The 22153-nt window shown below is 35.2% G+C and overlaps 5 protein-coding genes across 5 annotated transcripts; 4 read left to right on the plus strand and 1 right to left on the minus strand.

Annotated features, from left to right (window-relative positions):
• The first annotated feature begins 2363 nt into the window (after positions 1–2363).
• On the plus strand, positions 2364–3981 carry LOC120264638 (acyl transferase 4-like). The gene is made up of 2 exons (XM_039272465.1): positions 2364–2867; positions 3022–3981. Exons 1-2 carry the CDS (start codon positions 2445–2447, stop codon positions 3862–3864), a joined length of 1266 nt encoding a protein of 421 aa, XP_039128399.1. The 5' UTR covers positions 2364–2444; the 3' UTR covers positions 3865–3981.
• A 2018-nt stretch (positions 3982–5999) lies between these two features.
• LOC120264615 (acyl transferase 5-like) lies at positions 6000–8440 on the plus strand. Its single transcript, XM_039272436.1, is given in 5 exon segments — positions 6000–6193; positions 6195–6515; positions 7417–7479; positions 7481–7705; positions 7707–8440. Coding segments are annotated over 5 exon segments (1263 nt in total). The 5' UTR covers positions 6000–6088; the 3' UTR covers positions 8256–8440.
• Positions 8441–9191: 751 nt separating this feature from the next.
• Positions 9192–11182, plus strand: LOC120265484 (acyl transferase 5-like). Its single transcript, XM_039273415.1, has 2 exons — positions 9192–9766; positions 10334–11182. The coding sequence occupies exons 1-2, from the start codon at positions 9305–9307 to the stop codon at positions 11162–11164; spliced, it is 1293 nt and encodes a 430-aa protein (XP_039129349.1). The 5' UTR covers positions 9192–9304; the 3' UTR covers positions 11165–11182.
• An 8-nt stretch (positions 11183–11190) lies between these two features.
• LOC120265483 (cytosolic purine 5'-nucleotidase) lies at positions 11191–15973 on the minus strand. The gene is made up of 17 exons (XM_039273414.1): positions 15595–15973; positions 14939–15036; positions 14584–14703; positions 14272–14361; positions 13986–14101; positions 13766–13865; positions 13547–13618; positions 13426–13473; positions 13257–13334; positions 13044–13163; positions 12824–12929; positions 12560–12723; positions 12232–12366; positions 11813–11943; positions 11605–11667; positions 11451–11529; positions 11191–11378 (listed from the first exon to the last, which is right to left on the minus strand). The coding sequence occupies exons 1-17, from the start codon at positions 15911–15913 to the stop codon at positions 11313–11315; spliced, it is 1905 nt and encodes a 634-aa protein (XP_039129348.1). The 5' UTR covers positions 15914–15973; the 3' UTR covers positions 11191–11312.
• A 789-nt stretch (positions 15974–16762) lies between these two features.
• Positions 16763–22018, plus strand: LOC120264851 (ABC transporter B family member 11-like). The gene is made up of 12 exons (XM_039272718.1): positions 16763–17062; positions 17142–17196; positions 17315–17490; positions 17564–17785; positions 17865–18103; positions 18179–18704; positions 18786–19059; positions 19149–19987; positions 20066–20332; positions 20427–20690; positions 20759–21049; positions 21122–22018. The coding sequence occupies exons 1-12, from the start codon at positions 16778–16780 to the stop codon at positions 21458–21460; spliced, it is 3777 nt and encodes a 1258-aa protein (XP_039128652.1). The 5' UTR covers positions 16763–16777; the 3' UTR covers positions 21461–22018.
• Positions 22019–22153: the final 135 nt, after the last annotated feature.

Here is a 22153-nt window from a genome sequence, read left to right on the forward strand (position 1 = left end):
AAAAACACACTATGTTTAGCGTTGAATTTCATAATACACTTCTAATACGTGCCATGAGTGTATATAATGATATAAAGTAATAGAACATTGCACACTTATCAACCCTTCTTTTCAGCCATCAAATGTAGGGTCATCTGGCTCCGTTCGACCGTTTTTGCTCTTGTTGTTTTTCCTTTCCTTCTTTTGCAGTATTTCACTTCTGGTGATCTGCCTTTACTCTTGTTGCTTTCCCTGTCAGTTGTTTTGTTTTTTTTGTTTTTCTTGTTTTGTCCTTCGTTTCTAATAGAATCAGTGGTTTATTACTTTATATAATAATAATAATAATAATAATAATAATAATGATGATGATGATGGGGAGGAAGAGATTGTTCCTTTATAATTCCTCAAAATATGAAGAATCTTAATTAAAGTCTGGATGGGCTCTAATTAAAAACATAAAAATAAAAATAAAAACGTTTGCCTGACATTTATAAAATCACTTGGTGATTGAACCTAATTACTAAATCATTGATAAGAGAATGAGACAAGAGGATCTCCTTGGCTAGATTTGGCCGATCACATAGCATCTCTTCCTTGTAACTCAAATTCTTCAGCTACTCCAGAAACTTGTACTCTTGTGAAAAAAAGGGATATTTTTTGTTATACCTTTCAGTAGATTCTTTAACTATGAATGAGTGAGGTGTCTTTTAAAACTCACATCTTGAAGGTCTTTATTTTGAAAAATCAATATTTTTAATTGGCTTACAGGAGATGATAAAACCCTCACCCTAGGTAATATGATAAAAAGAGACTTTAACGTTTTGCCTACTGCAACATGTGCCCTTTGTCATGTTGCTATGGAGATAACATACCAGTGTGGTGCCCCTATATATATGTTACTTGAATACTAAACTACTTAATGTGGTCATATTTTTAGCCTAGCTCACTAGGTACCTAAATTTTGTGGTTGAGGTTTTTGAAGGCTTAACTTGGTCCTCATTACATGGACACTTGAAAGCTCCTTATGTAGGTTGTTTTTTGGAAAATCTGAATGGAAAAGAAAATTTCATATTCAATCATTGTATTCTCCCGCCCATTTCATTTGTAATTAAAATTGATTTGTGTTTTTTTCCATCTATAATTCAGAATTTGAAAAAACTTAAACTGAAAAAATTTATTAGAACTATATATAGAACGCACCATTAATTTTTTATTTATTTTTTTCCAATATTGATAGGAGTTTTTTTTTTAATCGTGGTCCAGATTGAAGACTTTTGACATCTTTGGATTAACAAAACGACAAATAATCTTTTTGATCGATCCTGTATTTTATGGATGCTCTTTCGATATGTTTCTCCACATTTTTTTATCATTGTAATATCACATGCATGTAAGTTTAGGCTAACTTTTGTTTTTTTTGGGGTACTGTATGTCTTACTCCTAATTTCTATATTTTTAGACGTATTCTTTTTTTTTTTTAAATGCATTTTGAGTGATTTGTCCTTTTTCCTAAAAGACTATTTAATTAAACGTTGAATAAGTAATCCATGCTATAGTTGTTCAATGCTTTGCAACTGGATGTTGTGTTAGCTTTGACCACGCAACTCAACCACTCTCAAACTGCATCTCTTCCAACCAATGGCTGAAATGTCCCTTAATCCCTTTCAAACTTGTAATTAATTTAATTTTTTTTGGAGAGTTTGTATTTAATTCGACATTCAATTGCAAGCTGAACTTTCAAATAATTGTGAAAATGAACTCTGCCAAATTTAAGCTGATGTAGATATTAAACTCAACAATTTTCCTTATTATTATGTAAATTAAAAAACAAATAACTATATAGCCGATATTGTTATTAAAAAAAATATATAGCAGATATTGATCAAGGTATTAAATGTGTCAAAGTCAACTCCACATAAACAAAAGAGTTTCTCTTAATATTTGTGAAAATATTTATATCTACAGTAAACCAGCCAACTTGGTCCAATTCAGCTATATATATCCGGGTTCTGTGTCCTTTCTTTTTTTAATTATTTTTTGTGTTTTATCTTGCATGTAATCTTTAGCTATTAAATCTTCACTTTTAGTGAATTTCTGATTGCTGTTTTTGTTTTTGTTTTATATTACCTTCTTTATTGTACTTCATCTATTTTTTTTAAAAAAAGAAAAAACTTGCCAACTTGTATGTGCCTCCTTACCTTGAAATTCTCAAAGTTTTTTTTTTGAAGTAATTGTGAACAAGTCACCATTGCATTAAATAATTAATATAAATATTTGTGTCATACCTATGTATTTTGTTTTTTATTTAATTCCATGAAATCATAAGTACAAGTAAAATGCAACTCTAGCTCTACAGACTCTATATATACCCTTACACAAGCACAAAGCCATGCTCAAACATAGCTCCTTCTTCTTCTTCTTTCCAAAAGAGTACTGTTTGCATTTATATAGTTTCATATCCATTAATGGCTTCTTCTTATAATGTAACTAGGGTTTCCAAGTCTCTTGTGACACCCTCAGAGCCAACACCAAATGAAACCCTAACCCTATCATTCATCGACTGTGTTCCCGGTCTCCGGCACGGAGTTAGGTCCATTCACATATTCAAACAAGGCCATGAACCAGCCAAGGTAATCAAAGAAGCTCTGTCAAAAGCTCTGGTACATTACTACCCTTTTGCAGGCAGGTTTATTGATCCTGATTCACCGGCCGCCGGTGAGGTCACAGTGGCTTGCTCCGGCGAAGGTGCCTACTTCATTGAAGCTAAGGCCAATTGCAGCTTGGAAGATGTTAACTATCTTGACCTTCCTTTAATGATCCCTGAATTTGAACTCCTGCCTGAACCTCATCCTGATGTTCCACTTCTTAACATGCCCTTCTTGATGCAGGTATATATATATATATTAATTATGAACTAGTTTTTATCATATATTATTATTATATATATATATATATAATAATAATAATATATGTATATATGTGTGTGTTTTGTGTGGGAATTTTTTTTTTTTGACTTAATTAAACTTTAATTAAAATGAAAAGGTGACAGAGTTCACATGCGGAGGCTTTGCAGTGGGGCTCATCACCGTCCATAGTTTGGCCGACGGTCTCGGCGCCGCTCAGATGATCAACGCCATCGGTGAGCTCACCCGTGGGCTCACCCATCCAACCATCAAACCACTAAGAAACAGTGCAATCATACCCAAACCTCCATCAGTCCTTCCCGGCCCTCCTCCATCTTTGGACGACCTCAAACTCAAGTACTCCACTTTTGACATCTCACAAGAGTTCATCAACAATATCAAATCTGACTACTTCAAAGAAAACGGCCAACACTGCTCAACCTTCGACATCTCCGTCGCAAAAGCTTGGCAAGCTCGCACAAGAGCTGTCAAGCTTGAAGATAACAATGAAATTGTTAACATTTGTTTCTTTGCAAACACTAGACAGTTATTAAACAAAGAGGAGTTACCTTCAGGTAGTGGATTTTATGGTAATTGTTTTTATCCTGTGACAGTGAGTGCAACTTGTGGTGAGGTTGTTAACATGGATTTGGTTGGGCTTGTGAAAATGATCAAAGAGGCTAAGTTAAGGCTTCCTAATGAGTTCAGTAAATGGGCAGAAGGAGGGTTTAAGAAGGACCCTTATGAGATTACATTTAGTTATAACTTCATGTTTGTTTCAGATTGGACAAGGTTGGGATTTCAAGAGGTTGATTATGGATGGGGAACTCCACTTCATGTTATTCCTTTTGCTTATTTTGATTTCATGGCTGTGTCTATCCTTAACTCACCACCGCCGCCGAAGAAAGGCTGTCGAGTTATGACTCAGTGTGTTAAGATTGAGCACTTGGCTGACTTGCAGAGGGAGATGGCTAACATCTGATTTTTATTGTACTTTTGTTTCATTTTATTTTCAAGTTTGTGATGTTGTAAGATGATCATGGTTTTTATGTATATGGTTTCATTTAAGGTTTGAATGTGAATCTTATGTATTTAATAAGAATGTATTGTTTTTTTTTTAATTAATTAATGAGTTAATTTGTTTACCTTGTTAATTTGTGTGTATTTTTAATATCTTGTGTTAATTATACCTTTCTAGCTCATGAGCTAGAGATGTTATGTTAAATGGTCATATTGGAAGAACAAGATTGCCTTGTCTTAATCAAAGGGGAATCTTTTGAAAATTTAATTTACTAATATTTGGGAGTGTACCCAAGAAATATTTGTTATTTTGATGTAATTTTGTTTTTATATATGTGACAAGGCATGAATCCTAAACCGTTGAATTAAGAGGAATTCAAATCACTAACCTTTTGGCTTGGAAATTAAGTATTAAATATAAAAAATAAAATAAAATATCACTTATAAAGATTTTGTTAATTAAGTTCATCTTATAAATTTAGGGTTGGTTTGTAAAAGGATCATGTATGCATTACTAGAGAAATTTATTTAACATGAATATAAGTGGTAACATAATTAACTAATTATATCAAAAATAGCAACATGACATGATTAATTAGTATATGATCGAGAAAAAATACAACATAAATAACATAATTAATAACCTTTACTTGAGTAGACACAATGACAAAATTCATAATTTATACAAATATTAAATACAAAAAAAGGAATGTGCCTCATCTGAATAACTAATATTGATTTCTTTTAAGTTAAAAAAGAACATTGAATAAAAAATCACAAATACTCTTCTATTTATCCCCAAAATTTTAAAAATAATAGTCAATAGTACTTTGTGAATAACTACTTCCCAATTATTATTGATCTTATAAACTATTATTTCTTAAGGTTGCGTGTCAATCTGATTTGATTATATTCAAAACCTTCTACATAATTAAACATACATATTCAATATAAATTAATAATTGTAAGTACAACATGTCTAGTAGTTTATTTTCTAATATGTATATAATTAATGTTATCTCATACCTGTTCAAACTTAGCTGCCCTGAGTTAGGTGGTGAATATATCAACTAAAATAAGTTGCAATTTGATATTGTGTTGACCAACTAGACCACACAGCACAACAACTGTTAGTTACTAAACTCTAATTAAAAAAATTATTATTATTTTTGTGCTTTATTTGAAATATTCCTTAATAGTTTACAATAAATTTGGGACCTTTTCTTCTCAGAGTTGTTGCATTTAGGTAGAACATTTCAACATGCTAATGAACTCTAAGTCAACTTCTCTTGAACATATATGCTAACAACTCTAACTAATTTTTTAAAATAAAATAAAACTCTCTAAAGAGTTGGTAGTAGAGGAAAAACATATAAATTAATCTCATATGTAATATATATTTATATTCGCACTTCCTCATCACTAAGTTAATTTAAATTAAATAATGACAATAATTGTTTTAATACTATCAACCACATTATTTTTTTATTTTATTTTTATAAAAATGGGCACACCATGCACCTACTATCAATCACAAACATATATTTTTATAAAAATAATATTTATTGATGTATCTTTACAAATCACTTTTACCTACTTATAATCTGTCTTTTCAAAGTAAACAGTCAACTAAAAAAATCTTATAAAAAAATAAATTATTCTTTATCCTTGTATCATTATTAATTTTAAAAATTTTTAAAAAAATGGGGAAAAAAATCAAAAATCAATCTATATAGTTTTTTTCCCCTAGCACACCCCACCAAAACCTATAAAACGAAAAGATTACCCATATAACTTAGTAAAAACAATATTCATTGATATAGATCATTTTTATTTACTCTAGTTAATTATACCCTTCAAACCCAAACTCAACCACAAAATTCTATAAAAAAGTAAATTATTTCTTATCTTCATGTATAGCTAGTTATTCATTTTAAAAAAGAAAAATTAAGAAAAATTTGCAAATTAATTTCCAATCATAAAGACATGTAATTAAATCTGAATTTTATGGGGGATATATCTAATCTTCTCCAACAAAAACCTTCATTATTTCTCTATATAAAGCCTTGGCAACAAACAAAGCCATGCACATTAATTCTTTGCTTTTCAAGCCATGACACGTTACTTGTTCACTCTGTTGTCAAGGCAGAAAGCCATGTCTTCCTCTCTTCCAATATTCTCAAACCATGTTCATGTCTTCTTACACTGTAACTAGGGTTTCCAAGTCTCTGGTTACACCTTCAGAGCCAACACCAAATGAAACCCTAAACCTATCAATCATTGACCGTGTTCCCAGGTCTCAGGCACTGTGTTAGGTCCATTCATGCATTCAAACATGGACAAGAACCGGCCAAAGTCATCAAGGAAGCTCTATCAAAAACTCTAGTTCATTACTACCCTTTTGCAGGGAGGTTCATTGACCCTGTGTCACCGGCCTCCGGCGAGGTCACGGTGGCTTGCTCCGGCGAAGGTGCTTACTTCATTAAGGCTAAGGCTGATTGTACTTTGGAAGATGTTAAGCATCTTGACCTTCCTTTGATGATCCCTGCACATGACCTCCTTCCTGAACCTCATCCTGAGATTTCACCTCTTAACATGCCACTTATGATGCAGGTATGTATTAATTCTTAATTTGGAATATTTCATTATATAAATTTAGTTTTCCTTTTCCTTTTTCTTTTTTATATTTATTTAATGAATTGAAAATTATGAAGAGGGTGACGACATGAATGGCTTTAATGATTATATAAATAAATAGTTGGACTATGTATTTTCAAGAGACAAGTTTATATGTTATTTAATTATTTAATGACGTACGTCTTTGTCAATATTGTTCTGACTTTTTTCTTTAAGATATACCAACATGAACATCTGCAGATGATAAAAAATAAAAATAAAAAAATACGAGAGAATAGAATGAGTGACAATAAGTCAGGTGGTGCAGGGTTATTATACTATTTTTTTTAAAACTCTTTTCTTTTATGTTGTTGCTGGCTTTGAGGAAATTTCTTTTTCTCTTTATTAGAGTTTTCTTTGCTTTTGAACTGTTATATCACATCTAGTGATGTAATTCTCACTTTTGTATTTTTTTCCCTATTGTTTGGGTGGTGACTTGTTGTATTTTTATATTTTATCTAATTAAAATGGTTTATTTATTTTTTAAAAAACATAAAAAATAAAATAAACTTCAATAAAAATAAATATTAATAATCCACTTTCTTTCGAAGCAAGTCTGTGTCTCCATGACGTAGTCTTCACCATCCCAATTTTTCTTCTCTTTTTCTCTTTTTATTTTTTCTCTTTTTTGGGGTTTTGTAACCTTCATATCTATTTTTGTTTTTTTTAGAGTTTTGCAACCTTCATTATCTGGTGAGTGAGGTTTTTAATCAGTTTTCGTTGCTTTGTTTTTTTGCTTTTTTCCGTGTTTGTATTATTTTTTTTACAAAATATAGTTATGATTTATCCACTTTTATTAAAAAACAAAAAATAATTAATATAAACGGTCAAAATGAAGGTGACGGAGTTCAAATGCGGAGGTTTCACAGTGGGAATCATCTCCGTCCACACCTTGGCAGACGGGCCTCGGCGCCGCCCAGTTCATCACCGCCCTGAGCGAGCTTGCTCGAGGCCTCCCCAACCCAACCATCAAACCCAACAACAACCGTTCAATCATTCCAAACCCTCCAAAACCCCCACCCGGTCCTCCTCCTTCCTTCAAGAACCTCAACCTCAACTACTCCACCTTTGATGTCACCCCAGACTCCATTTCCAAGATCAAAACTCACTACTTAAACAAAACTGGCAAACTACTGTTCCACCTTTGATGTTTCCATTGCTAAAGTTTGGCAAGCTCGCACACGTGCCATTAAGCTTGAAGACACTGAACTTGTTCACCTTTGTTTCTTTGCAAACACACGTCCATACTTGAACCAACATGAGCAAGCACCTCCAGGTTTCTATGCCAACTGTTTTTATCCAGTTACTGTGAGTTCTACAAGTGGTGAAGTTGCTAAACTGGATTTGGTTGACTTAGTTCATCTTATTAAAGAGGCTAAACTAAGACTTCCTAATGAGTTTGCTAAATGGGCAAGTGGGGGGTTTAAACATGATCCTTATGAGTTGACGTTTGATTACAATTGGTTGTTTGTTTCGGATTGGACTAAGTTGGGGTTTCAGGAAGTGGATTATGGGTGGGGAACTCCAGTTCATGTTGTTCCTTTTGCTTATAATGATATCATGGCTGTGGCTATTCTTGGCTCACCGGTTGTGCCTAAGAAAGGTTCACGGATGATGACTCAGTGCGTTAATGATGATCACTTGGCTGATTTTGAGGCGCAGATGGCCAACTTCTGAATATATATATATTAATCTATGTTAATGATTTTCAGAGTACTACTGCATGTGCTGTGTGTTTCATTACATAAGCATTGTTATTAAAGTCATGTTGTTGTTGTTGTTGTTATTGTTGTTGTTGTTGTTTTCTATTAATAATGAAGATAAGTTGAGAATGAGAGAATTACATGCATGCTTTAACATCTACAGAAGTGTAACAAGATTGGATGGTATGATCTGTTCTTGAGGACGGATGTGTGTATACTAACAAGATTGGGATGGTTTATGTTGTTGTTGTTGTTTTTGTATTAACGTGTGAAGCTAGCAGGATATATATATATAGTCAATGTCATAAAAGTATAATGTTATTTTCATATAATAATTATTATTATTTTGAATAAAGAGGATTAAAGATGAATTCATCAGAATAGAACAAAAGGCTCATAAGGAATGACATTGAAAAAGGATACAAAAGAGTACTGAAAGAGGTGCAAAGGAAACAATCAAACAGAGAAGAGACTTTTCCTCACACAATTTCAATAGAGATTGGATAATACTTCTCTTTCTTATCATTATTTTTTTTTATTCCTAATTTTTATTGAGCGCTCTGCAGTGGAATTTAAAGATAGGCTTGTCAAATTCTAGTAAATTAGTTAAAAGGTGAACATCAACAACTTAGAGCATAACTCATAATAAGTGTCAGTTGCTAGCTAGAGCTATTATAAGAAATTTATTTCCTTAAATGCCCGGGTTGAAATTAATGTTCCTTTAAAATTGTAACTTAATTTGATATTCTTATCTGGAGTGGTTGGACGTTGGAACAAGTCCATGTGCTAATCAAATCAATCCACTCAAGGATAAAGCATGATTATATACTTGTGGCTATTCAAGCACAAGGAATAATCAACTCAATTAACTCAAGCATAATTAATCATGATTACTTCTTGCTCTTCATACACAAGGAATTAACATGCACCACCAGCTCTCTAGTACTTGATCACAGGCAAAACCAAGCACACTTCTTTGCCTGCTTATTTATTACTGATCAGTTGTTAAGGCAAAAGCCATGCATGGAACTTCCATCTCTTCTCCATTCTCAAACCAAGTTCATGTCTTCTTACACTGTAACTAGAGTTTCAAAGTCTCTGGTGACACCTTCAGAGCCAACACCAACAAATGAAACTCTAACCTTATCAGTCATTGACCGTGTTCCTGGTCTCCGGCATTGTGTTAGATCCATTCATGCATTCAAACATGGACAAGAACCGGCCGAGGTCATCAAGGAAGCTCTATCAAAAGCTCTAGTTCATTACTACCCTTTTGCAGGCAGGTTCATTGATCCTGTGTCACCGGCCACCGGTGAGGTCACGGTGGTGTGCTCCGGTGAGGGTGTCTACTTAATGAAGGCTAAAGCTAATTGTAGCTTGGAAGATGTTAAGTATCTTGACCTTCCTTTAATGATCCCTGAACAAGAACTCCTCCCTGAACCTCATCCTGATGTTCCATATCTTGACATGCCACTCTTGATGCAGGTGAATAGACTTTGATATATTTTAGTATATTTGTTTATTTTTTATATTTAATAAATTGAATATTTATAATTATTTGATGATATATATCTTTGGTAAACAATCACAGCTCTACCCGCTTTTTGGACTATGTGGGATGCACCAGCACTTTATGTCTATATGCTAGCTCTCTGGTACAAGGACATGAAAATTTATAGTACTACTTTGTGGTTAAAAATCCAATAATTTTTTTTTAAATAACCATTAAACTCTATAGATACTAATGCTTTGTTTGACATAATCACTTCCACATAAGATGGACAAGTCCACCCTACATATATATATATATATATATTATTTTTTTTCAAAAAACATAAAGAACCATTCAGCTGTTGAATCACCATCCAATAGCCCACCGACATCATAAATATTTATGTTTCCTGGTCTTATCAAAAGAAAGGTTTGTTCATTTTTAGTATCTATCCAGTAAGGTTCATTGATTAACTTAAGAATAATCTCTAAACAATGAAAACATAATAATTATTTAACAATGAACAATGAACACCAACATCTAATTATTATTTGTGATAGGTGACTGAGTTCAACTGTGGAGGCTTTGCAGTGGGAATTATCTCCGTCCACAGCATAGCCGATGGCCTCGGCGTCGGCCAGTTCATCGCGGCCATCGGCGAGCTCGCTCGAGGCCTTATCAACCCAACCATCAAACCCTTCAACAACCGCAACATCATTCCAAACCCTCCTAAACTCCCACCTGGTCCTCCTCCTTCCCTCCAAAACCTCAACCTCAAATACTCCACCTTCATAATCTCCCAAGATTTCATTAACAATATCAAAACAAAATACTTAAACAAAACCGGCAACTACTGCTCCACGTTCGATATTTCCGTTGCTAAAGCTTGGCAAGCTCGCACACGTGCAATCAAGCTCGAAAACAATGCTATTGTTCACCTGTGTTTCTTTGCAAACACACGCCCTTACTTGAATCAATTGGCACCTCCAGGTTTCTACGGTAACTGTTTTTATCCGGTTAGTGTGAGTTCGACAAGTGTCGAGGTTGCTAGTATGGATTTGACTGACCTGGTTAAGCTTATTAAAGAGGCCAAACTCAACCTTCCTAAAGAGTTTGCTAAATGGGCACATGGGGGGTTTAAACATGACCCTTATGAGCTAACATTTGGTTACAATAGGTTGTTTGTTTCCGATTGGACTAAGTTGGGGTTTCAGGAAGTGGATTATGGATGGGGAACTCCACTTCATGTTGTTCCTTTTGCCTACAGTGATTACATGGCTGTGGCTATCCTTGGCTTACCAGTGGTTCCGAAGAAGGGTTCCCAGGTGATGACTCAGTGTGTTAACAATGATCACTTGGCTAATTTCCAGATGGAGATGGCAAACCTATGAATTCTATGTTGTTGATATCGAGAGTGTGTTGTAACATAAGCATTGTAATGTCATGCATTTATGTTTATTCAATGAACTCCTCGAGTATTTGCTATTGTTGTTTACGGAATATGGTGCAAATAATAATGCAGAGTTGAGAATAAGAGAATTACATGCTCAGTGTGGCTCCATTAACATCTCGAGAAGTGTATGAGTTCGAATCGTGCGCGAGATTCTGCAACAAATATAGAATTGTATGTGAGATGATAACATGAATGTGATGAGAAAACAAGATTCAATGGGTTACCTGTTCTTGAGAGCGGAAGTACATGAACGGCGTATAGTGTAGGAAATTTGAAACCCTCGATGTGTATATATCAGCATACCTGTGAATGAGGCCATTAACATATAAAAGCTGATAGGAAAGTCAATGTCGTAAGAGCTTAATGTTCTTAGCATACTTCTCTATCTGTCTTGTAAGATGGCTTTTATCCCATAGACCAGCGCGAGAGAGATAACCCCACCTGAGTGGAGGAAATATTATCACTTTAGAAATCAAACTCTGGAAAAATTGAATCAATTCAGTAACTGTTTGGGGAATGAAAAAAGTTCGGTTTCCTCATATACCAACATATGCTAGAATGTTTCAGGCACAACAAAATCTATTACCATTTATTGAAGCGTTCCCCGTCTTTTTCTAACATGGGTGCAATTTTCTCATCCAATCTTTGCATCACAATAAGTAATTTCTGCATGCTCTCTGTCAGTTCTTGGTCATCCATTCGAGTTGCAGCAAGAGTCTAAAATAAGCAACACATTAGTGGCTCCAGATTAATGGTGTTTGCTTGTATCAAGTTATATTGTTGCAACTGAAAACACACATCCAATCTGATACCTTCTAATATGATGCTATCTTGCATGTTGTATAAGAACTGATAAGACTCATATTCAACTTCAATTAAAAAAATTTAACTAATTATTGGAAGACATTTATCTTCGAGTTTTTTAGATATTCATGAAATATGTCAAACTTAAACAGAATATAGAAAAATAAAAAAACCATTACATCACCGTTCAGTGTTATTTACCTGAGCTGGGCGATCTTTACTTCGGCGTTGCCGTGCAAGGCGTAGCTGATTAAATAGATCTCCAATAACTTCCTTTTGCTGCACGAGCTCTATAAGTGCTACTCTATGGCCTTGACTGTGGATTAATGCATTTAACTGCAAAATGCAAAATGAATATCAGTGAATGGAAAAACCTTGAGTGATGGAATTTGCTCATAAAAGCATAAAAGGTAAACTTAATATACACCTAGAGAAAAGCATGCATTTATTGAGCTCAGATAGATGACTTCTATTCATGGAAAAAGAAGAGTAGAAAGCATCTCAACTAGTTGAGCTCAGAAGTGCTAACCTCATCCTCCAATTCTCGACAAATCAAAGCTGTCCGCCATCGCAGATGCACTTTTGACTGGCTTACATCAGTGAATATATGATCACCGACATACAAAATTTCATCACCGTGAACACCAAGGGAGTTCTCTACTATCTGAGCGCTGCCTCCAGAATACAAGCCCCCTGAAGTGTGATTTTCAAACAAATGATAAAATCTATATGATTATTCCTTAGCTGATACCAGATTTCTGAAATACAATGAAATCACATAAGGGAGCATTACCAGAGCGTGCCTTGAAGCAAGGGCACATTAACCCATCACTCGTTACAACTTCATACATTGGGTGTGACATTTGGAAAAATTCTGGCTTTCTAGCAGAAACTATAACCTACAACAGTATGACAAAACAGAGCAGAACTTGAATAAAATGCTAAATTCAAAGAGAGAATCAGAAACATATCCAATCATCTTAAAACAAGAGACGCATCCAAAACAGTCTCACCATGTCAAACAGATCTCGCCATTGCATATCATTAGGAAGATATCTATTGAAGGCATGATGCATCATTTTATTTGTATAGTGGTAATCCGAGTTGGTAATCAATAGCAACCTCATACCAGCCTGACATTGTAAAGTTGTCATTAATCATCTTATTAGCTTGAGGTTTTATACAACAAGAGTAAATAATTCGAAATGAAAAAAAAAAAATCAAACCTCCTTTTGATCCAAAAGCGCCAATGGAAGCTCTGGATCAGGCTCTACAAAACGATCTGGTTCAGCCATTATTTCACTCTGCAAAAATACTAACATTCAGGAATTTGAAGGTCAAAGTAGATCAGATACATCTGCAATTGTGTCTGTGTGGTGACATATAGCCGAATACCTTAAGTTGACCTTCCACATGAGCCCTGAAGAGCGCTTTTGCAACAGCCTGAGAGACAAAGCAGCATTACAACCATCATATGATCACCCTGAAGTAGTTAAGCACAGTCGTAGTCAGTAACCTGAAAAAGTCCCTTATAATCCAGTGGTCCAAGTTCTGCTGGTATGACCCCCTCATCCAATCTGTCAACCATCTGCAGAAGCAACCTAGTAATACAAGCAGTGGCTAGAAAGAAGAGATTATTTGATTAATTAAGAAAAAGCTCATTATGGCAGAAGGAACATGCAAAACCATAGCTGTTAAAAAATGAGATTGTTGTATTGAAAAAAGTGCAGGATACCTGCATGTACATCACAGCTTCTGAGACCGAGAAAAGGGTATTAAGAAACTCCCATCGACTATCATTTCGCAGATCAACCAGTTCTCTACCATATATTTCACTTCACACGTAGAATTGTATGAAATAAGACAATTAATTGACATCATATAGTGAAACTTGAGGAATAAAATTGTTAAAAACAAAAAAAAAACCTCATTAAGTTACAAAATATTAACCATACCTAACAGCTGGAGTTGACAACATTTGGGTACCGTGCATAGCCCTTTTCACGTAGCCAAACCGATCAGCTTTAACTAAGTTACCAAGCTCTTTATCCATAATAAGTCCCCTAATAACCTATGTAAAGCAACAAGAGGGTGATGTGAGAAATTAATAACAATGTTATACTCTGAAATTTTGTACAGCTTGTCTATAAAAGCAGTGTTGCGCACTAGATTTAAAAATATTGAATACATTAAACTGAACCCTTAAACATGTTGATTTTGAAGAGGCAAAAAAAAGCATACCAAGTCAGGATCAAACTCCAGACCATCAACTGGAAAACCCATGCTCCGAAGATTAGCCATTCCATAATCATATGCACGCCCTTCCCAGGCCTGCAAGAATGATAATAGAATTTTGATTGCTTCACAAGTGTTTCACCATAGAATATGATGTAGCAGAAAAAAGAAAAAAAGTTTTAATTTTAGAGAAGTTCTATATAGCATGATCTACCAGCTGAATTCTACAAACATTTCCACTAAACTATGAGAATTAACGAGAGCCTCATTCGGAAAAAAAGTTAGCAAGGATGATTCGTTGAAGAAAATGATAATTACCATCACATTATAATGAATCAGAGTATAATCCATGTCATAACCAATGGCACTGATTGACCGGAGATTTAAAGTCCGACTACAAAATATACCCCGTGGAGAATGCCTTGTTGTAAAAGGGTCCTGCACAGTCATTTAGTTTAAGGTGAAGCAAATTAGAGAACAGTAATATTTTACTACTATGAACAAAAACAATTTTTTCCTTCACCAATTCTGCATTTTACAATATAGGCCAAAATGTAAACAATGATTGAGAAGCACCATATGAGAATATAAAGAAAAATCAGCAGAGGAACAAGTCAGAATATAAAATTTCAATAACAGAACAGTTACTTCAGCAATAAGCAATGAAACATACCTTAATTCCCAACTCACTGAGTAATGCCTCTGCTTCTAAAAATTCTTTCCTAGCTATCTCCTCAATTGGACCATGTAAGGTCGTCTCGCCATCAACGCCTACAGAATTGTTCAGAAGAAGGGAAGTCAACCAAACCATTCCCATTAAGCTCTTACAAGATAACAGAACTCTTGGGCTATGCTCATGCCTGCAGAAAAGGATGCTTATACCAAATTCATCTATGTCACACATCATCATTTTGTGGTGCCACAAAAAGCAAACAAATATCACAAGAGATGCAACATGTTATTAGTTTCTCATGTTACCCATGTGCAATTGTCATCACTCTATTTCACTATTTCTATTGCAAGGCAAACCTTAACATCTATACAACATTGATAAACTAAGAAAAAAAGAAAGAAAAAAATCATCAGTCACTCTAAGCACTTGCCACAAGAGGTTATACTTCTACAATAAACAATAAGCATGATAACATAAGCTCGTGAGAGTAACTTCATGGTACATTAAAGAGAATCAATGATGTAGAGGAAAAACAAACAAACAAACAAACAAATGAAACAAATATATATTTAAATGCCAGAATACAACTTGAATTAATGAAAATAGTACAAAATCGAATCAAAATAGATATATAAAAAAAAAAAGGAAAAGCTCACCAAATGCCTCCAGATGCTCCTCCTTGACATTCATATCACCTTTGGTACTCTCCCCAAGATAATCAACAATGGACTTGCTCGACGAGGTCACCGAGAACACCTCGCCGCCAGACGGCTGAACGCCAGCGGTGACACAGCGCAGCGCCCGGCTCCTAGAGCTCAAATCCGGGAAGCTATGGGTTAGATTCCTCATATGAGGAGTCGCCAAGATGAGATTTTGAGGCCTCCCCAATGGAAAGGCGGCCATGACATCGATCAAATCCGCCATTTTTAGCCTAAAATTGCCCCCTTTTTCATTTATGGAAGGAAGCTGAAGCATTGAACTCGTGCAGTGAATTCCGACAGAATCTTCAAAATAGATCACACCATCGAAAAAGCATTCAAGATATTTTTGCACTTCATAAAGAAAAAAATATATAATATATAGAAAAAAAAAAGTTAATTTTCTACAAAAAAAATTGTAATGAAAAAATTTATTTAAAAAAAAAAAGAAATTTAATTTAGACTTACTGAATCATAGTCTAGTAATTAAAAAGTGTAAAAAAATAAACACTTATTATACAAAAAATCAAATCAAATCAAATCAATGCATAGTCATTTCTTAGGTAAGGGACAAAATTATTTTATTTTAAATAAAAAATTCCTGGAGAAATTATCAAAGGTCTTATTGAGCATCTTTGGACATGTTAAAGCAACTTGATTTAAAATTTCCATTTGGTATGTTCATCAAAGTATCTACTTAGGATTGCAACATGCATGTTTGACTGAAAGATGTCTCTTCTATTGAAGTGGTCAAACTTCACTAGTTGTATCTTTTCAGTAATAAGATGTCTCAATTATCTTATTAACATGCATGCATGCAAAGTTTTCAATGAGTTAAAATTTAATGTAAGCAGGCAGCAAAGTATCATGGTAGGTAGATAAGAAGCTACAATTGGCACCAATTTCTTTATTTTTCCTAAACTTTGTGCATATTAATTAGTCCATGCATGAATAGGTCTCTGAGCATCTTGGATTCATTGTAAGCAGCAGGGAAAAAGTATTCCTTTTTGTCATGATCCCATTGTTTTTTTAATCAAGGACAATGCTTGTTTTTTCCTGTTTGATTCTTTGCATTATTCTGTTTGTGTGTGTGTGTGTATATATATATATCTTAGTTTGTGTCAATGGTTTTGGAAGTGGAATGAAGATGGAAACAATAGGAGAGGAAAGAAGTGTTAGTCTATCAGAGAAGCAAGAATTGGAGGAGAAGAAGGAGAAGAAGAGTGGTGAAAAGAAAATACCATTTTGGAAGTTGTTCTCATATGCAGACTCTGTGGATTATGTTTTGATGGTTGTTGGCTTGATTGGTGCTGTTGGTAATGGAGTTGCAGTGCCACTCATGACATTTATCTTTGGAGATGTCATTGATGCATTTGGGAAGAATTCTAATGATAACACTCATGGTGTGCTTACTGATGTTTCAAAGGTGCATAATTTTATGCATTTCTGAGTTAATTTTAATTTTCATGTTGAAACTCATTGATTCATTATGATGATGAGCTTAGGTAGTTCTTCGATTTGTTTACCTGGGACTTGGAAATGGAGTAGCATCCTTTCTTCGTAAGACTTTTTTCCGATAAGATTGAATTTTTGATATTGTATTATATCTGTTGTCAATTGATCTGAAGAACAATGTTTTTTTTTTTTTTTACTTTTCTTTTCTTTCTAATCTCAATAGAAGTTGCATGCTGGACAATCACCGGTGAGAGACAGGCTTGTCGAATCAGAAACTTATATCTGCAAGGCCTACTAAGGCAAGATATTGCATATTTTGATAAGGAAACAAACACAGGAGAGATCGTCGCGAAAATGTCTAGTGACACTCAACTCATTCAAGATGCAATGGGTGAGAAGGTAAATCTTTTCTTCATTTGTTCTTTGAGAAAAATAAATAAATGAAAGTAAATGCAAATGTTTTCATTGATAGGTAGGACTGTTCATTCAGTCAGTATCTTCATTCTTTGGAGGATTTGCAGTAGCACTGATCAGAGGATGGGAATTAGCATTGGTTATGCTGTGTACTATCCCTCTTATTGTAATTTTTGCGGCGATTATGTCTACTGTGATCACTAAAATGGCAGTTCATGGACAAGAAACTACTTCAGAAGCAGCAGCTGTGGCAGAACAAACAATCAGCTCAATGAGAACAGTAAGAAAAACAATCATAATTCTCGTATTTTTCACGTCGAATAGTGATAATTATCAACGAGTGTGTTTATTATACTCAGGTTGCATCTTTTACTGGAGAAGAACTGGTAGTAAAAAAGTATAAAAGATCTCTGAAGAGTGCTTACAAGTCAAGTGTGATTGAAGGATTAGCTGCAGGGATTGGTCTTGGTGCAACATATGCAGTTATTTACTTTGGCTATGCTTTGGGAATATGGTTTGGATCCAAGATGGTATTGAGGAAAGGATACACAGGAGGGGATGTAATCAATGTGATATTTGCGATTGCTCTAGGATCGATGTGAGTTTGTTTAGTGATGAATTTACTAGTAATACCATTTGGACTTTGATGATGTTTTGTTGTATTTACCTGCAGGTCTTTAGGCCAGGCATCTCCATGCACTACTGCATTTGCAGCAGGACAAGCAGCTGCATTCAAGATGTTTGATACGATGACTAGACAACCAGAAATAGATGCATACAGCAGTGATGGTAGAACTCTGGATGATATTCGAGGAGATATCGAACTGAGAGATGTATGTTTCTGCTATCCAGCGAGACCAGATGAGCAAATATTAATTAGATTGTCGATTTCAGTTGCAAGTGGAACCACAGTGGCTCTGGTTGGAGAGAGTGGGTGTGGTAAATCAACAGTGATAAGCTTGATTGAGAGATTTTATGATCCACAATCTGGTGAAGTTCTTATTGATAGAATAAACCTCAAAGAATTCAAGTTGAGGTGGATACGGAGCAAGATATCACTTGTCAGCCAGGAACCGGTACTGATTGCTTCTACTATCAGAGATAATATAACATATGGCAAGGATGATGCAACCATTGAAGAAGTTACAGTGGCAGCTGAGTTAGCCAATGCTTTGGAGTTCATCAGCAAACTACCTCAGGTGATGATGGATAGTCCTTGCTTGCTAATGATTCATACTTTTTCTTGTCACAAGTTATTGAATTTGAGGTGCTGATTTCAGGGACTTGATACCATGGTTGGTGATAATGGAATTCAATTGTCTGGTGGACAAAAACAAAGAGTGGCAATTGCTAGAGCAATTCTTAAAGATCCTCGAATACTACTGCTTGATGAAGCTACAAGTGCACTTGATGTTAAATCTGAGCAAATGGTGCAGGAGGCACTTGAGAGGATGATGGCTAACCGAACGACAATTTTAGTTTCTCATCGATTAACTACAGTGAGGAATGCTGACATGATAGCAGTGATGCATAGAGGATCCATTGTCGAAAAAGGTTGGTGTTTCTGTAGATATGGTCACAAATTTTATCATCCAATTAAACTCTTGAATATTGCTGATTTCCATTGTTGTTCTTTCCATCAGGTTCACACTCTGAACTTCTTGAGAATAAAAATGGAGCATATTCCAGACTAGTAAATTTGCAGGAAGTAAACCAAGCTTCTGAACAAAATTTGCCAACAGACATAGATGATGTGTCTATGGCTGATGAGGACCGACCTCGGCAGGTAATTAGAAACCGATCATCATTCAGTGAATTGGTTTCGTTCTCTGAATCTTTCATATCATCTAGTGGTGATAAGAAACCAGAGAACTCCAAGTCTGATGCAACATCAAACCAATACCAAGAAGTACCTCTGCACCGTCTTGCAAGGATAAACAAAAGAGAGATTCCAGTTATGGTGATAGGTGCAGCAGCAGCCATAGTCAGTGGTTTGATACTTCCTGTATTTGGAACAATATTGGCTAGCATAATTCGCACATTCTATGAGCCACCAAGAAAGCTTAAGCATGATTCAGTGTTCTGGTCATTGATGCTTGTAGTCCTTGGATCAATAAGTGTAGTTTCAATCCCAGTTAGATCTTACTTCTTTGGGGTGGCTGGTTCTAAGCTAATAAAAAATATTAGATTGATGTGTTTCCATAAGATTGTACATATGGAGATTAGCTGGTTTGATAATCCAAAAAACTCAGCTGGAGTGATTGCATCAAGGCTTTCTGCTGATGCTGCTGCAGTTCGAGGTCTTGTCGGTGATGCACTTGCTCTGATTATGCAAAATGCTGCAACATTCATCTCTGGCCTGGCAATTTCTTTTGTATCATGCTGGCAACTTTCTCTGGTCACTTTGGCTATGATACCTTTGATGGGTCTGAATGGATGGGTCCAAATGAAGCTCTTGAAGGGATACAACACCAATGTGAAGGTCTGACAGAACTATTGCAGCATTTGTTAATTAAAGATAACTTTTTTTTCAGTATAAATAAACTGTTCTACCTGACAGGCAATGCATGAGGAAGCTAGCCGGGTTGCAAGCGATGCAGTTCGGAGCATAAGAACAGTTGCATCTTTCTCTGCTGAGGAGAAGGTGATGAAACTATACAAGAAGAAATGTGAAGGTCCAACAAATGCAGGCATTAAGCAAGGGTTGATCACTGGAGTTGGCCTTGGGTTTTCCTTCATTTTGCTATTTGCTAGCTATGCAGTCAGCTTCTATGTCGGTGCCCGGCTTGTCGCAGATGGGAAGAATACATCCACCGATATTTTCCGTGTATGTAGGTATTGCTTTAATCTATGTATTAATATAACCTGAAGATGCCAACCATTTACTAATAGAAAACAAATTTATTATCACTTGTTTGCAGGTTTTCTTCGCAATAAGTTTTGCAGCAATAGGAATATCACAGTCAAGTTCACTGCTACCGGATTCTGCAAAAGCCAAGTCTGCTGCCGCATCGGTGTTTGCCATTCTTGATCATAGCTCAAAGATTGATTCCAGCAGTAACACTGGAATGACATTAGAACTAGTTGAAGGAAACATCATTTTTCAGCATGTCGGATTTAGATATCCCACAAGACCTGATATTCTGGTTTTCCAAGACCTCTGCTTGACTGTAGAATCAGGAGAGGTAAAAATTCCATTTTTTAGTTGACTTACTATATCTAATTTAGAAATCACCAATTAATTCTTTCTCAGACTGTTGCATTGGTTGGAGAAAGTGGAAGTGGGAAATCAACAGTAATATCATTGCTGCAAAGGTTTTATGATCCTGATTCAGGTCAAATTATGTTGGATGGCATTGGAATTCATGAACTTCAGCTGAAGTGGCTGAGGCAGCAGATGAGTTTGGTGAGCCAGGAACCAGTCTTGTTCAATGATACGATTCGAGCTAATATCGCTTATGGTAAAGAAGAGGCCACTGAGGCAGAGATATTGGCTGCTGCAATATTAGCAAATGCCGATCAGTTTATAAGTGGATTGCAGCAGGTTAGATTCTGCATTAAATACGAAGTTTAAATGATGATGATAATAATAATAATGCCATTTTGTTTGTTGCAGGGTTATGATACTATAGTCGGAGAGCGAGGAGTTCAATTATCTGGTGGTCAAAAACAACGAATAGCCATTGCTCGTGCCATAATAAGAGAGCCAAAAATTTTGCTACTTGATGAAGCTACAAGTGCACTAGACGCGCAAGCGGAACAAACTGTTCAAGATGCATTGGACCGAGTGATGATGAACAGAACATTGATCATTGTTGCTCATCGATTATCCACAATCAGAGGTGCAGATTCAATAGCAGTTATAAAAGGTGGATCGATCATAGAGACGGGAACACATGATGCTTTGATGAACATCACTGGTGATTGTTATGCCTCTCTTGTTTCACTTCACTGACTTCAGAAACTTTGTGAAATTAATATGACATTGAGTGCATTGATTATGTTCAAGTAAATAGTGTGGAATATTATTGTATCATTCAACAAAGCACTAGCCAAGTTGGAAAATAATGGAGGGCAGGAAAGTGAGATGTGATACAAGTGAAGCACAGCTCCATAAGCAGTAAAAGGACAGGCACACCCATTCTTGTTCTTGATTCCTTTCTTGATCCTCTTTAATTGTATTCCCTGCCGCTTACTAAGTATCAGAAAATCCCTACCAAACCAAAAAAGTCCATGGCACTGACATTGCAATGGAATACAAGGGAGCAAGTGAAAACAAATTGTGGGCTCTTTAAAACCCCACTAATGAGAGCATTATGGAGTTCACTGATTGTTCATGGAGTATCTATGCCAAATGGAAACTTTCATTCAAAGATCACTTATCTTCTAACTCATAAGTGGCAAACTGTAAATTGATTGACATGACCTCACTAGTATTTATTGCCACACCAATGTGCTAGAATATTTTACTGAATCTCCTTGCTGTCACTTGCATAATGTATATCACCAGTAGAATCAGTTGGGATCTTTTATTTTGATTGCCAAGTGCTTCCATCATGCACAGCAGAGTTTTCTTTTTTTTTTTTTTGTTTTATATAATTTCTCTTTTAATTTTGACAACATTGAGACAGTGAGACTCTAAAAAAGT

The sequence above is a fragment of the Dioscorea cayenensis genome, chromosome 7 (genome assembly GCF_009730915.1).
Source record: "Dioscorea cayenensis subsp. rotundata cultivar TDr96_F1 chromosome 7, TDr96_F1_v2_PseudoChromosome.rev07_lg8_w22 25.fasta, whole genome shotgun sequence".
In the NCBI taxonomy this organism is placed as follows: domain Eukaryota; kingdom Viridiplantae; phylum Streptophyta; class Magnoliopsida; order Dioscoreales; family Dioscoreaceae; genus Dioscorea; species Dioscorea cayenensis.

What these genes read in the sequence shown, in the direction of transcription:
- LOC120264638 (XM_039272465.1), top strand. Translation starts at nt 2,445, where the DNA reads ATGGCTTCTTCTTATAATGTAACTAGGGTTTCCAAGTCTCTTGTGACA. An exon ending in ACATGCCCTTCTTGATGCAG is followed by an intron (nt 2,868 to 3,021) that starts GTATATATATAT and finishes TAAAATGAAAAG; the next exon opens with GTGACAGAGTTCACATGCGG.
- LOC120265484 (XM_039273415.1), top strand. Translation starts at nt 9,305, where the DNA reads ATGGAACTTCCATCTCTTCTCCATTCTCAAACCAAGTTCATGTCTTCT. An exon ending in ACATGCCACTCTTGATGCAG is followed by an intron (nt 9,767 to 10,333) that starts GTGAATAGACTT and finishes TATTTGTGATAG; the next exon opens with GTGACTGAGTTCAACTGTGG.
- LOC120265483 (XM_039273414.1), bottom strand. Translation starts at nt 15,913, where the DNA reads ATGCTTCAGCTTCCTTCCATAAATGAAAAAGGGGGCAATTTTAGGCTA. An exon ending in GTAAAGATCGCCCAGCTCAG is followed by an intron (nt 11,944 to 12,231) that starts GTAAATAACACT and finishes TGCTTATTTTAG; the next exon opens with ACTCTTGCTGCAACTCGAAT. An exon ending in CTTACAAGACAGATAGAGAA is followed by an intron (nt 11,530 to 11,604) that starts GTATGCTAAGAA and finishes CCTCATTCACAG; the next exon opens with GTATGCTGATATATACACAT.
- LOC120264851 (XM_039272718.1), top strand. Translation starts at nt 16,778, where the DNA reads ATGAAGATGGAAACAATAGGAGAGGAAAGAAGTGTTAGTCTATCAGAG. An exon ending in CAATCAGCTCAATGAGAACA is followed by an intron (nt 17,786 to 17,864) that starts GTAAGAAAAACA and finishes TATTATACTCAG; the next exon opens with GTTGCATCTTTTACTGGAGA. An exon ending in GCGATTGCTCTAGGATCGAT is followed by an intron (nt 18,104 to 18,178) that starts GTGAGTTTGTTT and finishes ATTTACCTGCAG; the next exon opens with GTCTTTAGGCCAGGCATCTC.